Source organism: Kwoniella dejecticola, chromosome 10 (assembly GCF_000512565.2).
Source record: "Kwoniella dejecticola CBS 10117 chromosome 10, complete sequence".
Taxonomy (NCBI): domain Eukaryota; kingdom Fungi; phylum Basidiomycota; class Tremellomycetes; order Tremellales; family Cryptococcaceae; genus Kwoniella; species Kwoniella dejecticola.
Genome location: NC_089310.1, coordinates 1,404,341 through 1,421,396, shown reverse-complemented (window position 1 = coordinate 1,421,396; position 17,056 = coordinate 1,404,341). Strand labels below are relative to the sequence as shown.

Sequence of the window (17,056 nt, the reverse complement as noted above, 5' to 3'; positions counted from 1 at the left end):
CCGACATCGGTGAACCGGGGCAGGGGCAGAGAGACGAAAGACAACGAAATCACACTTAGATGTCTTGTACAGAATCACCAACAAACAAATGAGCAATCATTGATTCATTCAATCCAATATCTGCTGCACCTTGATACTGTTTTGCGTGTAATCCGCTGCCACCGCGAACGCTTTTTGCGCCTCTTCTAATGGGAATCGATGGGTGACTAATGGTTTCAGATTGATCAGACCTCCTGACACCAGTCGCAGGGCTTTCGGGTACCAACGGCATTCAAAACGGTGAGCACGGAAGCAGAGATACAGCAATATCAGGAGTGCATGAGGGGCGACGAGAGAGAACAGTGGGAGGGCGAAGGAAGAGGGATTGAATGGCCTACATACCTGATAGTGAGGCAGAAAGCGGAACACGATAACGGCAGACTATTGCTTTCCAGTGTGCGGATGGTACGATGGCTGAATGAGTCATCCTGGTGCAAGTGCAATTTCGTGCTTGTATACATGATGTTCTACTTCAACCGACTGACTCACGGAATACACCGTACATCTATATATCTATATCGTCTCCAATTCGCATCTTCTCACCGGTAATCCCTCTTTCTCCAGCGTGAGCTTAACATCATCAATCGCCACCTCTTTCCTGTGGAAGATCCCCGCCGCCAGGGCAGCCTCCGTTTCCGTCTTCTGGAAAACTTCTACGAAATCATCCGCTGATCCTGCTCCAGAGGACGAGACCACCGGAATCGAGACAGCGTTTTTCACCAAGCTGATCAAATCCAGATCGAATCCTTTGCCCGACCCATCCCGATCTACCGAATTCAACAGTATCTCTCCTGCTCCTAACCTTTCTACTCCTTTAGCCAGCTGAACTACATCTATATCACGCACATCCCGCCCGCCGGAGATCGTACATTGATACCACCATACCAATCCCTTCTCCTCGTCGGCAGTCTTCGATATCGCCTTATCACCGTAGACCAAACAATCCAAGTGTTTCTTCAATTTCTCGTCTTCCCTCCAATTGGGTTTGCTAGTATCCACGTAGACTCTTTTGGGGTCGATGGAAACTACGACAGCCTGGTTTCCGTACCCCTGAGAAATTGTTTCTATACCCGTCGTGCCACTCAACGGCTCTTCTCCCCGACTCTCTCGGTCGAGAAGCGCTTCGACAGCTAAGACGGCTTCGGACCCGATGGAGACCTTATCGGCACCTGACCTGAAGTATGCTCCTGCCACTTCCAGTGCCGATCGCTTCGTCCCATCCGGATCGGTCGTATCTTTAATCCCACCGCCAATAGTGAGCGGGACAAAGACCGTCTCGGCCGATTTCCTGACGACGTCTAACATCGGTTGATCCAACAAGGCTGAGGATCTGAAGGAAGTGATATTCAAAAAGGCAATCTCGTCCGCTCCTTCCAAGTAATACCTTCTAGCCAATTCGACGGGTTTCCCAAGGTTCCGCACTTCCCCTCCATCGGCCTTTTCTCGAACGTCGTATTGATCTCCCTTGGTGACTACTAGATCTCCAGCATCGTTCGAACGCACATCGAGACAAGCCACGATTCTATTGGTCAAACCTTTACCCACGTTCCTCCTTGAGTCAGGATTAGACTCTTGCCATATCCTATCGGACGAAGATGAGGAAGTTGGAGATGGAGCTGTTGATTTGGAAAGAGAGGCAGGCGAAGCTTCTAGCCATCTTCGCAAGAGATCTAAGCCTGCAGGACCGGATTTCTCAGGGTGGAATTGACAGGCGAACACGTTATCCTTCTTAAGGGAAGAGACGAAAGTCTCTGAGCCGTATCGCGAAAGTGTATAGGCGTACTCTGAAATAGAGCTCTTCGAGGTTGAAGGGGACGATTCGTCAAGAAGAGCAGCGTATGAGTGGACGAAATAATAATCTTCATCCAACATCAACTTCTCCTCCTCCCCTTCTTGTTGCTGTGCGTATGAGCGCCAAGCGCAATTCCATCCCATGTGAGGGACGGTCTTCTTCCCCTTGGAATCCTGGGTAGAGAATTTTCTGATTGGGAATGGGACGACTCCTAGACCTTTAGTCGAAGGTGATTCTTCCGAGTTCTCGAAAAGCACTTGCATACCGATGCAGATACCGAAGTACGGTTTGCCGCTCTTGATGTATCTCTGCAGTTGCTCATATCGCCCGGAAGATTGCAGAGAGGTCATTGCCTGTGCGAAGGCGCCGACACCTGGGAAGATGAGTTTCTGTGGGAAGTGTGGGTAGAGAGTCAGTACTGTAACGATTGGACTCTGTTTTGGTGTGACAACGTCTAACTTGAGATGAAGGTCGCACTCACTTCAGCTTTGTCAAAATCGCTCTCATCTTGCACCCATTCAAACTCATATCCAAGCTTTTTGATCGAGTTGGCAAGGCTAAGTAAAAGTAGAACAGCAGTATGCAAAATCAGTAGAGACCAAGCAGAATTACACTAACGCAAAGCAGCAGACCTGACTCACGATCTAACATTCCCAGCTCCATAGTCCAGAATATATAACTTCGGCTTGTGGTCCTTGACATGTCCCGCAGGCTGATCTACATCAGGTATAGGTAATATGGTATCCGTCTTGGGTTGAGCCATTGTAGTGGAATGTGGACCTGCTGATTTGCAGCAGAGGGCAGAGAGGAAAAAGGAAGGACGGAGGAGGATAGTAGAGCTATGAGGTGATTAGCCTGCGGTCGAGATGTATTGCGGTGTACTAGAGGCTTCAGTGGTATCTAGTGGTATCTGAATATCAAGCTGACGAAGAAGAATCCCAGAATCAAAGTCTCAATCCGACTCGCATCCGCATCCTGATTTCGACTTTTTGGCATCCTTCGACTCGCTCATCATCCTTTTGTCAGGCACCGCACTTTGTGGCACCGTTTTGGAATTGCCGAGTCGAACACGATCATGTCCACTCCATAGTGATATACAGCTCACAAAATACATCTGTACTGCACGAGAGCGGTTTTTCGGTAGGTGGTACAACACGAGGAAGATTAAGTCCCATACAATCTATATGATCTATCACATCGGGCGCAAACACCGCAAAACCCAAAATCATCGACTCAGAAATCGCAATTCCCTTTTGCGATTCTAGTTTTCCTTTTCTTTCCAACTTCCAGCAAACTTGTGCTCTACCATAGCCTGCGGGTCTGTTCCGCGGCATTAAAAAATCAGATGAAGACAAGGTCAGCGTGTGTAACATTTTTCTGAGTTTGCCTGGCCCAGACACTACTATGAGTCAGGTCAGACAAGGGACTTACGAGTATTCATCTGTGCGCCGAAGTTACCAACTCCAGGCGAAAAGCCTGTCACTACCAAATCCAATCCACAAAATCAGTAAGCTGCCTGCGAGTCTAGAGACACGTCGCGGTTGAAGCAGCTTACCTGGTAATACCACCACATCGCCTATTCGCATCGGTACCCTCAGATTTTTCAAGTCGGTCCATACCAATCCATATTTGACTCTTAAATAACTAAAACCGCAATCCCTCCGCTATCAGCCTTCTCCTCTGTGTCGATAGGACAGGATAGGGTAGACGAAAAAAAAAAACCATTGAGCCTTTGAAGCGAGACTTTCGAAAACTCACCTCAAAACGGCATCTGTCCATACTCCAGGTCCAGTCCAAGCCATAACTCCGACCGGACCCCCGTTCTTGGGTTCATTCAATACCCCCACTTCCGCCAATTTCTTAGCGTCTTCGTATCGTCCTTGATCTTTCAGTACGTTGACGGAATGAGCAACGGAATGACTCCACTCGATAGCTTTCACGGTGGAGTGGTATATCCTCAGAAGGGCGTTGAGCGCTATTGGATGATTAGGGGCGGAGGTTATGGTCCATTGAACTATTTGGAGCTGTCATTGCAAAGCATCAATGTTATCAACTGCATGAACGATACTGAGCAGTGGTAAATACACTGATAGGTCGTTCGGCGGGCGAGGAGGACAAGGGGGAAAGAGGGGTACGAAGCGCTGCAGAAAGAGTGGAAGCATTACGCACAGGTCTAGGCCACCAATCGAACCAATCTTCTCTATCCCCCACATCAGCCTCCAGGCCCACTATCACGCTTGGTCTCCCAATTATATCATCGATATTCTCTCCGTTGCTGATTCTTTCCAGCTGATCCTCAGTCAACCATCCTTGTCCGCCTTTGAACAATTTAGGGTTATTTCCCCATTCCGAGGGGGATTTCAGCAGAGTCGTATCTGTGTCCGTGTAGATACCGCCTTCAAGCAAGACAAGTAGGTATCGGAGCGTATCAGAGCGCTGAAATATACCTGTGTTAGCAGACATATCTCATTCTCTGAGATTTTGGTCTCGATTGGCGAGAACTCACCAAAATACCACTGGGCAGATTATCCCATATCTCCTTAAACCGACTTCCGGCCAATCTTCTATTTACATACTTATCCGCGTCGCTGGAATTGGGAAATGCGTATCAGCAATTAGCGCTGCGCGGCTATCCTTCCCGATTGTGCAAATTCCACGTTCGTCTCTTCGTAAAAAGAACTCACCTATCAGTCAACAAATCCCATTCCCAGCCCTCATCAAACGCCTTTCCATCTTTCCAACTACCCACTTCTTGCGATCCCTTCTTTTTCGTATCTTTATCAGTCTGCCAAATATGTTTGGTACTATCCCAACTCTGTCTGCCACCTCCTGCACCTCCTGGTTGTTCCGCATAGGCATACGCAGCGTCGAAATCCGGTTGATCCGGATGTCCAATATACCCAATCAATCCACCAACCAACCCCTCCGCTATACCCTTCGGGAAGACTTCATTGGCAAACTCCCTCATCTGATAAAAATAATCACGTTTCTCCAACGGTCCTAAGAGATAGATGTTATCTGCGAAAGTACCTAAAACAGATAAGGCGGTGGTTATAGGTGGATTCTCCGGGAATTGGCGTAGACCAGCCAAGAAATGTTCCGTCGACAATCCCAGACCCCATTCTTGAGGTCTGATCTGGGCTAGTGAAGCCATCTTTTCGGCGTGGGATAGTTCGGCCTTGGTTTCTTCGAGCAAGTCGTGGCCGTTAAACCCTATTATGACACCTGGTAATTTCGGGTCTTGTACGTATTCGGATGAGATGCCTGGTGGAGTCGAGGTGAGGTGGAATGAAGTGAAATGGGGTGGGATGAAGTCAGCGATGATCAGACCGACGAGTGACAAAGACAGATCTCAAAAATGACAGTGATGACAGTGGGGACGGCGGACAGAACGATAGCCATCACGTAGCGTCCTTCTTCTCGAGAGGACGGAATCGCATGATAGGGCATAGGCGACTCACCTCCTCCATCGTTGAAAACATTCCGCATATACCCATTCTCGCCCATCCACCATCCGACGAACGTCAAAATACCCAATACACCCAGGACTTGAGAAAGCAGTCTCCTGCGCCGCAGCCCGATATGCGGGTGGGGTAAAGATAGGGGTAATTTCGTAGGAAGGTGGGTAAAAGAGGAGACTTGATCGAGTGAAGGTGACCTGGGCAATTGGTATTGAGGTAGAAGGGGATCATCATCCAAATTCTTCTCATTTTCCTCCAAATCTTCGTGCTTGTTGTCGTGAATGAAGGCCTTGGCGAATCCCCCGAAGCCAGAAGTTCTGGACGAGTTCCTGGAGTGGTTAGACTTGAATGTCTGGGAGTTGCTAATAGTAGGTGAGAATACTGTCGAGGAGTTTGAAAATGCCGATGCTGAGTGGTCGGATGAGCTTCGGCGGGATGTCGAGGAGGATGATGCGGAGGAGGAGGACATCGTTGTTGTGGTTCGAGACAACTATTGCCGAAGGCAAGTGCTAATTTGTCGTTGTGTACTTATTATATTCTGCGCTCAAAGTTCTTTTCTCTCGATATCCTTTGTGAAGAAAGATCTGCGCTTGATGGAATGATGAGCAGAGCGTCGGGAGTCGTTCTGTCCACTAGCACACACTCAGCTGCGAGTGTGATCTGCTCAAGGGGTCGTTGGAGGTATTATGATGCCCAATCGATCAGACTCTGTTGTTGGTAATATCAAGCCGTTTTCGAAGGTGTCCGGCTGTCTTTGTCGTTCGTTGTGTCTCAACACCGTGTATCTATGGCACTTGAATAGACCTGGTCAGACCTGCCTTCATGATGATATTGTGGAATATGAAGGTTGAGCTTGTTCAACAAGCAGATCTACTCGAGTGACTGCGGAAATTACTTTGCAATTGTGGTGACTACGGTGAAGGGAGTGATCGTGTATGTAAGTCAAAAAGATCAACATTGCAACGTCTTTTTCAGGGTAACAGAGCCAAAAATAACGTATAGATTTGTTATGACGCAGCAGCAACAGCAGCAGCAGGGTAAGCCTGGTCAATGATTTATCGGAAATGTTTCATTCTGAATCGCAAGCAAGGAACTCACAGTACGGATCTACGTGAGCACGAAAATGGAAAGCATAGCGCGGAGCATACATGTCAGCATCCAGATTTCGTGATCTGCGCAGGCACTACTGGTAATAGTGAATCCCGCGGCTGCTTCTGGTAAGCTAAGCTTTCTTGCCAAGATGTATATCTAATGCTGAGCAATAGAATCGATTGAGGATCGCTGGGCATACTACGAACAACCAGATCAACTGGTCTGATGCGACCTTTGACAGGTCGATCAGTCACTCATTTGAGCGCTCATGGTCCTCATATCGTATCGCATGTAGGTGAATTGGTGCACAACGGCAAAACTATGTCCGAACGCAGCATTAATCGATGAATATTCGAGCCGCCAGCTTGGTCGATGGCCACCTGACGATGGCTATTGTGCCAGCCCAGCTGAACACCCCTCAACATGTCTCGTGTCTCATATCTCATGCCTTCCCAGAAAAATGGGAACATCCAATTCCGGTACTGGTATCCATTCCAAGCATGAGAACGCATTGCTTCCCTGAACTCCGAAATTGAGGAAAGCTTAATATGCCTGAAATCCGATTTCTCCAGCTTGCCCCCCTACACGTAACTTCTTCCTTTCGGACTCGAGTATTATTATAATATTGACTTTGACAGCCAAAGGACCGTTTCATAGATGAGCTACTAACGCCAACATCAGAATCTAGCCCTTGTTTTACAATTTTTAGATTCGATTTTTTCCGCTTTCCTAACTCACATGGGAAAAGCGGCGTCTTTCCGAGTCCTGCCTGTGTGTGAGTGCACTGTGTGTTTCTGTGCTTGTCACACATCGCCCAAATACATCCGACACAAGATTGAGGTAAAGAAATCTTATCCTATCCTCCCCTTCGTTAAGGGGGGAAGGAAGGGGAAGGAACGACCATGTGTGTGGAGGTTGGGGCATGGAGGCCGAGGTGGAGAAGATGAGTCATCCATGGGTTTTTTTCTGCACTTCAGTGTCCTTCGACACATGTGTGGGTATGTGCGTGTGCGTGTGGAATTGAGGGTCATTCATGCGGATCTAAAGGACATGAATGACTTGCCAGTGGTACCAGTCCAGACCGCACTGATCATAAGGACCTTGCTGCGACCGACTAATTTAGGTAGATATGGTGTACTCCCTTCCTTCAGCCGGGTTGATTCCCTTTGAAATTGGATCTCATTTGATGGATTAAAAATTACATTAGACATCAGGCATCAGCCATCACTCATCGGTCATCTGACCGACATCTTATCTACTCCAAAGTATATATGTATATATCACTACATCACAAGAGCAGTGACTGGTTCATCGCTCTTCTCGCAGTATTTATAGGATCACTCGCATAGGTTGATCACACACCTACTACTACTCCCTGTACGTTAACACGCGACTTGAACCTGAAACGCCCACCATACAAAAACAAAAGACGAAGGCCTCGCCACTGTACGGTACGGTCTAAATTACGTGAATTAGTGGAGACAAAGTGGAGAAAAAGAAATCAACCATACCGCCCAGAGTCACTCGCCCCGTGCATACCTAGTCACATCTCCTTTCATCTTGGAATCAAGTATTGAACACAGATACAGATGCAGATGCTTCATCAATCTACTTATCCCCTTCCGACTCCACCTCCAAGCATATCGACGACATACGATCACAAGCTAGAAGATAAATTACCGCCAACTTTCACACCCCCTTGTCCGTTTATGAAATTGGCCAAGATGACGATGGAAGCGAGACATAAGCGCATGTTGGAGGAGACTCTGAAACTGCCTGGGAATGGTGAGTCGAGCTCATCGATTATGACCTCTAACTCCCCATCATAATATCATATAATATCTCATCGCATCGCATTCCTGCAAATAACAAACCTGCATGACGCAGTGTGCTGATCCAATTACTATGCTGGATTTCACGATTCAGATAACTGCGCAGACTGTCATGCCCCAGCACCGAGATGGGCTTCCGTCAACCTTGGAATCTTCCTCTGCGTCGGTTGTGCCTCCGTGCATAGGAAGATGGGAACGCATAAAAGCAGAGTGTGAGTCAGCGTCTACTATCCTGGCAAACGCGAATTCAAAGGCTAACTTCTATCTCTACCAAACCACTTTCTGTCTTCTCGACTTGACAACGTCAACCTGACCAAACCCATACTGCACTGCGCAATACCTCCACTTTCGTCCCCACCAAATTTTTTTCTTCTGCACTTCACACATGCTTAACCCATACCCCACAGCAAATCCGTCACTCTCGACACCTGGACGCGCGAGCAGATCGTGCACATGCGAGAAGTAGGCAACACCGTCTCCAACTCCACTTTCAACCCTAACGAGGCTCTACACCCACCGCCCCCTTCGTACGGCCACGACGAGCGCGATTCCGAGATCGAGCGATACATACGCAAGAAATACGAGATGGGCGTTTTCAAGGTCGGTTCCAAGCCATCTTCGTCTGCGTCATACGAGCCTACATCACTGAATCGAGCAAGAGAACGAGATGGCAGAATACCTTTTGGCTCAACCACCGCAACGGGCTCGAATGCCGACAGTAGGAACCCAGAATTGAACGATATCATATCGTTCAACAAACAAGAATATAATAGTAATTATCGGGATCGGGATCTTCCTGCTTTACCTCTTTCAAGCGGTTCTACGGGATCAGCACCACGAAGTAGACCCACTGCGAATCGAAGTGTTCCTGCTCCTTGGGCTACACCGTCTACCAATGCAGGTACACCGCCACCCGTTTCCACCCATACTCAGCCTCAGACTCACACTTATGCTCAACCTCAACAAGTCAATATGACAAAGACGAAAGATGCCAATTTGATAGATTTCAGCGCAGCTCAAACGTCCAACGCGACATTACCTCTACAAATCAATATGACGTCCAATATACCGCAACAGTCATTCCAGTCTCAAAATGGTTACCTGTCAACTCCAACACCGCAACAGCAACAGCAACAGCAGTACGGATATGTGAATGGATTCAACATGTCGAGTCCGCCTACAAACATTCAATCACACGCTCAGGGTTTCACGAATAGTAGCAATAACAATGCATTCGGTACTTCACCGCAATTTGGTGCAAATAGCAATAGCAATTATCAAGCTCAGCAAACCAATTTCGGATCAAGTTTATCTCCTCAACCGAATTTCACCCAACAAATGGGTGCTCAAAATGGTAATGGAGGATTCACACGTCAAGGACCAGGACCATTAACGCCCAGTTCTACCCCGAGTCCAGCATTTTCAAGTTCCCCGTCTTTCTCGAATCCGCAAATACATCAATCTGTTCCGCAATTCCAACAGCAGTACAATTCTACCCCTTCTTTCGGACAATCACAATCTTCTCAATTCGCACAACAGCCATCTTTCGGTCAACAACATCAGTATGGTCAAAATCATCAACAACAACCTGCTTTCATGTCTCCGTCTATGTCAGTACCTCAACAACAGAATCAATGGGGCGTACAACAACTGCAACAGCAGCATCAGCAGCAGAACAATGGATATTTACCTGCTCAGCAGATGCAGATGCCGATGCAAATGCAGAATGGGATGACGATGCAAGGTATGGGAATGGGTTATTGATGTGAGTTGGGTTGGCCACAAAGCAGGTCCTCGAACCAGGTGATTTTGTCGGTTGTCAATTTGTTTGGATGACCTTGATCTCAACGATACTGTGTCTTGGACTGGTCCGTGTCATCGTGTGTGTATATTATACCATTACCATCTATTGTCTTTTGTTTGTATATTCGAATCATTCCGTGTCACTTGCTATGTTCGTTTTCTGTTCACCGTCAGTCACTAGTCACTTGGATGATAGGACTTCACTTGGATGATAGGACAGGATTCACATTATTCGATTGTATATCGTACATTGTATATTGTATATTCCCGATATCCCACAGACTAGCATGCATACCAACGTATTTCAATGCACCTTGATCGTCCAACATCCAACCCAAGGTGACAGGCGAGCAATTCATGCATTCGTAAGTATGATTTTAACCTCATTGCAACCCTTTTTGAGAAGATGCATATGCAATATGATAACAAGTAGTATCAAAAAATAACCAAAATAATGAATGACCAAAAGCGGAAAGGCGAACGCAAATGAATTTGAATATGAATGTGCAAAATTTTAGAGATGATACGAAAAGTTGATGATATTGGATGTCATTCATTGAAAAGGAGATCAGATGTTCATGCTCCTTGAATATACAGTCCATCTGACTAATGGGGCTTGCCCTCCCTCGCCAATCGATTAGAAATATGAGCTCGATTCTTCAAGTGAACTTCGAAGTTCAGTAGGGTTTCTCCTGGACCCAAAGAGTATATCCGTCCGGGACTGAGTGAGGCGAGAAAACGGATCAGCCGAACGAACGGAATGGTCGGACAAGGCGAGAAGACAAGAGTATGGAGTGGAATGGAGGTTCAAATTCGAAGTGAAAAAATTAACCCACCAATCCATACATTTCGCTCGCCATTCGATCGGCCCAACAGAATCGGAAGGACGCGGTTTCTGAAGTACCGTAAAATCGTCTCGGGGGTATTTCGCTCTCATCTCTGCCAATGCTCGAGAAGCCCATGTCGGAGGCTATGAAGATGATCAGATGAGCATTGTCCTCAATATCTACCATGGGAAAATCCCAAAAAGCAAAACCGGACTCACCTCGATATGTCCCTTTTTAGAATTCGTAGGCGATAAGCCAATGTTGGCATTCAAAGTTACGCTAGGCGAACGTTGAGTAGCCGATGTCGAGCTGACATTTCTTGGAATCTCACGCGGCGGTTGCGCTTGAGCTTGAGGTTGTGCTTGAGCCTGAGTCTGATTTTTGGACTTTCTACCTCTGCCTCTTCCCCTTCCTGGTCCATCTCCGGCTCCTGGTCCCTTTTTGGATTTACCCGAACTTGCAAATGTGGAATCAGATTCATCGTCGTCGTCATCATCGTCTCCATCAGAGGACGAAGAACTGGTCTCAGAGTCGGAAGGCGAATCGTTCAATAGTTTCTGAGCAGGTTGTTTGTGCGGCGAAATCACAGAAGGCGTAGTCGAATTGGCTCTTGTTTGAGATTGCGATAAAGAAGATCTTCTAGAATGGTCCAGATGATACGCTTCGTCCGTCGTATATTCACATGGTCGGTTTTTACCTGTTCGGACGAGGTATCGAGCTGTATCATATGACGAGGTCACTGTCAGCCTTCACGAATAAAACATCATTGGGTAACTGAACGGCAATGGCGATGATAGAATCGTTGCAGCATCGCCACACTCACAGCAATTCCCACACAAGGTCTTCTGTCCATTCTTATCCTTTCGAGGTCCACCACTGAGATGTTCGGGCACACCGCAATTGCGACAATGCCAAGCTTTCTTCTCCTCCTTAATCGACGACAATCCATTCTGAGCTTGACCATTAATGACATTATGCCCGTTGTTGTTGAGGTGTGCAGAGGCGAAATCCTGCTTGATGGGCGTTTCAGGTTCTTGAGTCGGACTATCAGGAATTCTCGAATGGTTCGCTCGTTTCCTACTGATTGCCGGACTACCTGTAACGGTGGACAAGTCATCCGTCGAATCTTCCCTGAAAGATCTCTTGATCCCGATACCACTGGTAGTATGGTGTAGCTGAGGAGTGAGTAATCCAGGAGTTTGATCGTATCCTGGAAGATTTGCTGGACTGGCGCCAGCTCTCGGAATATCCCTTTGCAGATTCTTAGGTGGTCTCCCGATTCTTTTGCCTCGAGCTGAGATTGTCGGTCCGTGATGATGGGTATGATGGTGAGCCGGAGAAGGTGGGCCGGTGATGGGTAGATCTTGAGCGATCAAAGCCATGTTTGCTTCTGCAGCGATTGCCGCTCCACGCCTTCTGGAGGTGAGTCCGCCAAGGGGATCTTTAGCTATTAGCTCAGGAGCGCTGAATACCGGCAGACCATTCGGTCCAAGGGGGTTGAGCAGAGATCGTTGAGTCTTGATTGGATCTCGGTCTGGCAGAGTGACTCCTCGGCGAGCTCGACCTGCACGCTTCTTCCTCTTGGACTCCTTCTCCCTTTGAGCCTCAACGAGCGCCAATTGATCTTCTGCCAGCTCGTTGAATATGGGAGTGTAAGCGGACATCGCCAAGTCCTCTCTCCTGAGCGACGTCGTCACAGGAGGTAGGAACGCGAGGCGGACTTCGTCATCCAGAATCAGACCGGAGCCAAATGCGTGACCGACGAGGAAGAGTGATCGCTTGTGAACCAAGATTTGCTCGTGTATGTCATGCGCCAGAGCGGTACTACAGGAAAAGATTGACGGGAACATCAACAACTGTTTGACCCTGACTGAATCAGATATCCTGCGAAAGAAGATGCACTCACGCAAATTCTTTGCTCAAACCCAACTCTGTGACATAAGAAGCAGAGAATTCCTCTGGTGTGACACTAGAGTTTAGATCCCATTCGAAGCTGTCCGACAGGTTCTGGGTGCCGATGATGATGTCGATCTAAGTAGGGGGTATCAGGATGTTCCTGCTGGAAGATTGGACTGATGGTGGATCAACTTACCTTGATGAGAATCCTGAGCTCTTCGGTCTCCTCTTTGGGTAGAAGCTGCATCACCTCTTCAACGGACATCGGGCGTTCCTCTGCGGGTTTCTCTTCGTTGATCTCGACTTTCACGATAGTGTCCCCGGCCAGATCGTTCGCCTTGTCTAGAGCAGAACGGTCAGGCTGTTCAGACCCTACCATAGTATCCTCAGCTACGGTTGCGGCGTCCTGACCATTGAAGGAGACAATCTTGACATCATCATTGATCTCTCCAGGATCAGTCTTGATTTCCTCTTCGTCGCCTACACCTGCAAAAGCACTCCCTTCCCTGATCCGCCTGAAGACCTCAAACATGGCTCTTTGGTCCGCGTCCCCTTCAGCATCGATTTTACCCCTTTGTTCTTCCTTAGGTCGCCTCGTGGTGATCGGCAAAACTTGATCCTGGTATTCCTTGACCCTTTCTTGGATGGTCGCGACGATCCGAGACAGGAAGTGTTGAGGTGGGACTTGAAAATCGTCACAGAGCGATTGAGCGAACAATTCAGGTGTGACTACCTTATCAGAGCAGTTCCACATGAAAGTGTCCTTCAATTTGTAGCTATCGTGCTCTAAATCCAGCCTTACCGGAACAAGCTGGTCCTCGACTTCAGCCATCGATTTGAATTGCTGAGGCGTGAATTTGATCTGTTTCCTGCCCCTGTGCGTCCGGGCGGCTCGATCCTTCTCTTTGTCCGAAGGCCAGAGGATACGGAGACGCTGCGTAGGTTTTGAGCGGGCTTCGCCTTTCCGTAACATCCACCACGGCGTTGACTTGTCGTTTTCCTCGGCCCACTTCTTCATCTTTGACACACGCTTCGCCTGGGTTTCTCTTTCATAGCCTCCAAACTTCTTGTCTGATTCTAGCCAACCGCGGATATTGGACTTCTCCCAATCGCTCAAAGGGGGTAAAAGTCCCCCGAAAGTCGGATCATCACATTCTTCGATTGCGTTAATGGGTAAAGCTGTGATATTGGTGATGGGCAGATCAAGTCTCAGAGCATTCTGCCATTCTTTGACTGGAAGACCTTGCGGGGTGGCTTTGATTGCTGCGCTAGGCTGAGGCAGAGGAACGGATGTTTCGAAACCTTTGGATGGCCCAGTTGGTCCTGAAGCTGTATGAGAAGGTATGAAAGCGGGCGGAGGCATCGAAGCTTGTTGAGGAGTCTTTTCGGCTTTCACCATGGCATCTTTGCTGGTACTGGAAGTGCGACGGTCAAGTGAGGTGATCCTAGGGGAAGGCGAACCAGGCATGGTGGAAGTCGGAGGCAAATGGGGTGGAGGAGGTCGCATGGCTGGACTAGCACTACTGACAGAGGCTGGGGACCCTTGAGCTGCTTGTTGAGCTTGCCAAATCCTTTGCTGTTGGCTGGGAGGGATGGCCCCCGCGGTCGAAGCCTGGTTGTTTGTCGGTGAGAAGCCTGGCAGGCCTTGATCGGAAGAGCCCTGTCCTGGGGTGGGGGCACGTATACCTTGAGCGACTTGAACTCTGGCCGAATGATAGAGAACGCTCTGCATTCGCTGGATCACATCAGGGCGAAGTGTAGGCAAGACTTGAGCTGCCTGCTGGACAGCTAGGACCAGTTGTGGATTCTGCGCCATCACGTTTGTACGCCATTTTTCGTCATTGACATGCTGAGTGAGTGGTAATAAGCGAGGATCAAATGGGAAATCGGCAGTATTGATATTCGGCATTTGCAACCCAGGAGGTCGAGATTGATTATCCTGCGAGCCGGACCTATTATCTGGCTGACTTTGTTGATGTGTTAGATCAGGAGTCGGCGTCTGTTGACTTTGAGTCTGTGCAGCTTGACTCATGAAGCTCATCGCCGACGCCATTTGCTGCTGCTGTGCGGGGGTCATGTGCTGTAAATTTGGTACTATGGGCTGAACTGCATATGGGCTTTGTTGGGCAGGGGAGCTCGACGGAGCAGCTTGATTGACACCTGGGTACCCTGGTGGGAAGGGCTGAGTGGCTTGTTGAGGGGTGCTCATGAATTGCTGAGGATGCTGCTGCGATTGGAATTGCTGTTGATTCGGTTGGAACTGTCCATTGATACCCACCTGGCTCACTGATTGGGCCGATTGAGGCGTTCCGACTTGTTGACCTTGACTAGGTGTTTGAGAGCCGGGATGCGCGGGCGAAACGGAATGAGGGGGCGGTTGCATGTGATTCGGGGCGGGAGTTTGGTGTTGACTGTGGTGCGACACGTTTGATGGAGTGGGTGAGGGCGCATTGCCCATTTGAGGACCGCTGGAAGGGAACATGGCATTTGAGGGTGGAGGTGTGCTAGAGGGCTGCATCACAGCCGGGGAGTTGGGCATCCCTGACACACCTTGATGCGGCGAATGCGCTCTTTGCGATGCCGCTGACGTTGGACGAGGGGGAGCCATGTGTTGTGGTAAGCTGGACAAAGGTTGCTGAGGAGTTTGGACGTTACCAGATTGAGGAGTTTGAATTTGCTGGGCTTGTGGAGTACCCATCTGCTGGGGCGTCGGCTGCCTAGGTATGCTAGGGGACTGTCCTGGTCCAGGCGTACCGTGTGATGACGAAGGTCTTCCAGACGAAGGCGTTGGTGGCTGTTGCGAATTTTGCTGATATTGCTGCTGATTAGGCTGTTGACCCTGTTGAGGGAGTTGGCCCGCCGTCATGGAGTGTATCAGCCGGTGTTGCTGCTCCACTATGACAGCTTGCTGTTGTTGAGGAGGCATAGCGAGGAATTGCGGATTAGTAAACAGGGTGTTACGTTGTTGAGTCAGGAAATCCCTTTGCGATTGCGAAAGGTGGAAACCGCCCTGGGAACCACTATTGACTTGCTGGGCTTGGCCCGTATTTGGCTGTGCGAAATTCCCTTGTTGTTGTTGTTGCTGAATTTGCTGCTGCTGCTGCGCATTGTTGGGAACAGGTGGAGGGGGCATAGAATTGGGCTGCTGTTGATGAGGACGAATGGGGGAACCGGGATTAGGGCGGGCTTGCATCATTTGCTGTATACGCTGTTGCTGCTGATATGCCATCTGTTGAGGATTCGGAGTCTGCTGTCCGGGCTGTTGAGGTTGACCGTTTGCAAAATTCGGCATCTGCTGGTTGGGCTGACGCTGCTGTGGCTGCTGTGGCTGCTGCTGTCCCTGTTGCGACATTTGCCCCTGCATCTGCATCCCTTGGTTCTGCTGACTAGCTCTCATGGCAGCCATCAACGCTTGGGGGTTCACGTTTCCTCCTCCCTGTTGTTGCGCTTGCATCGCGGTCATGGCCATCTGCATCTGCTGAGGGGTGAATTGCCTTTGTTGCCCGCCTTGAGTTTGGGATTGGGCAGCTTGAGAAAATTGCTGAAGCATTGCCATCTGCTGAGGCGTAATTCCACCTTGTTGCTGGAATTGAGGTCGGAATTGCCCTTGTTGCTGCTGAGCCATCGATGAAGGTCCCGGATCGCCTTGTCCACCCGAGGCTCCTGGTATAGGGGACGAGGTCGACATGTCCATGTTTGGCATGAATTGTTGTTGCTGATTTGGAGGAAGGAAGTTCATACCACCATTTTGTTGGTTCGCGACGAAAGGGTAGCCCAAGTTTTGAGGCGCAGGAGAAGCGGTATTGCCTTGATTAGGCGTAGACATGATGACGGCTGTAGAGCTACGATGAGTGTGGGTATTCGTGGAACTGGAATTGACTGGACTCACGGTTTTAGATCAGGCAAACATGGAAGGCAGACACCCGATATTCCTAGCACCGTCTAAATTGTCTAAGCAAAGTGGTTCCAGGACCAACAGTCATCCAGGACCACCCTCGAACGATGACCAGGGCAGGTGAGCAACGCGCGTCGAGAGCGACTGTCCAGTGGAAGAATACTCCATCGTCAGTCAGAGCGAGCGACACAATGATCATCGATGAAAGGGAAAAGGTAAGTCATATTGGTGAGGAATAATCGATCGCCTTGATCTGAACAATAGAAATAGTAGGAGGAAGTTTAATCACTCACGTCCTTGATCCAAAAGTAATGTTCCGAGATTCCTTATTCCATTTGTTTATCTAATCTTGTCTTGCTGGTTTGTCTAAAGTGTTTAAAGGAGAGATGCAATCTCACTCGACGTGAAAGAATCACCAA

The 17,056-nt window shown here is 48.8% G+C and overlaps 4 protein-coding genes across 4 annotated transcripts; 1 reads left to right on the top strand and 3 right to left on the bottom strand.

Annotated features, from left to right (window-relative positions):
• Positions 1-552: 552 nt before the first annotated feature.
• On the bottom strand, positions 553-2,594 carry I303_108055 (imidazoleglycerol phosphate synthase, cyclase subunit; the record flags this gene model as incomplete). The annotated part of the gene is made up of 3 exons (XM_018411306.1): positions 553-2,220; positions 2,313-2,388; positions 2,473-2,594. The coding sequence occupies 3 exons, from the start codon at positions 2,592-2,594 to the stop codon at positions 553-555; spliced, it is 1,866 nt and encodes a 621-aa protein (XP_018259974.1).
• A 498-nt stretch (positions 2,595-3,092) lies between these two features.
• I303_108054 (uncharacterized protein) lies at positions 3,093-5,761 on the bottom strand (the record flags this gene model as incomplete). The annotated part of the gene is made up of 8 exons (XM_018411305.1): positions 3,093-3,151; positions 3,263-3,313; positions 3,387-3,475; positions 3,590-3,855; positions 4,001-4,267; positions 4,338-4,419; positions 4,516-5,095; positions 5,293-5,761. The coding sequence occupies 8 exons, from the start codon at positions 5,759-5,761 to the stop codon at positions 3,093-3,095; spliced, it is 1,863 nt and encodes a 620-aa protein (XP_018259973.1).
• A 2,347-nt stretch (positions 5,762-8,108) lies between these two features.
• I303_108053 (uncharacterized protein) lies at positions 8,109-9,980 on the top strand (the record flags this gene model as incomplete). Its single annotated transcript, XM_018411304.1, has 3 exons — positions 8,109-8,169; positions 8,311-8,428; positions 8,624-9,980. 3 exons carry the CDS (start codon positions 8,109-8,111, stop codon positions 9,978-9,980), a joined length of 1,536 nt encoding a protein of 511 aa, XP_018259972.1.
• Positions 9,981-10,625: 645 nt separating this feature from the next.
• On the bottom strand, positions 10,626-16,568 carry I303_108052 (uncharacterized protein; the record flags this gene model as incomplete). The annotated part of the gene is made up of 6 exons (XM_065969748.1): positions 10,626-10,740; positions 10,856-10,989; positions 11,065-11,564; positions 11,670-12,670; positions 12,753-12,877; positions 12,939-16,568. 6 exons carry the CDS (start codon positions 16,566-16,568, stop codon positions 10,626-10,628), a joined length of 5,505 nt encoding a protein of 1,834 aa, XP_065825820.1.
• Between the last annotated feature and the right edge of the window lie 488 nt (positions 16,569-17,056).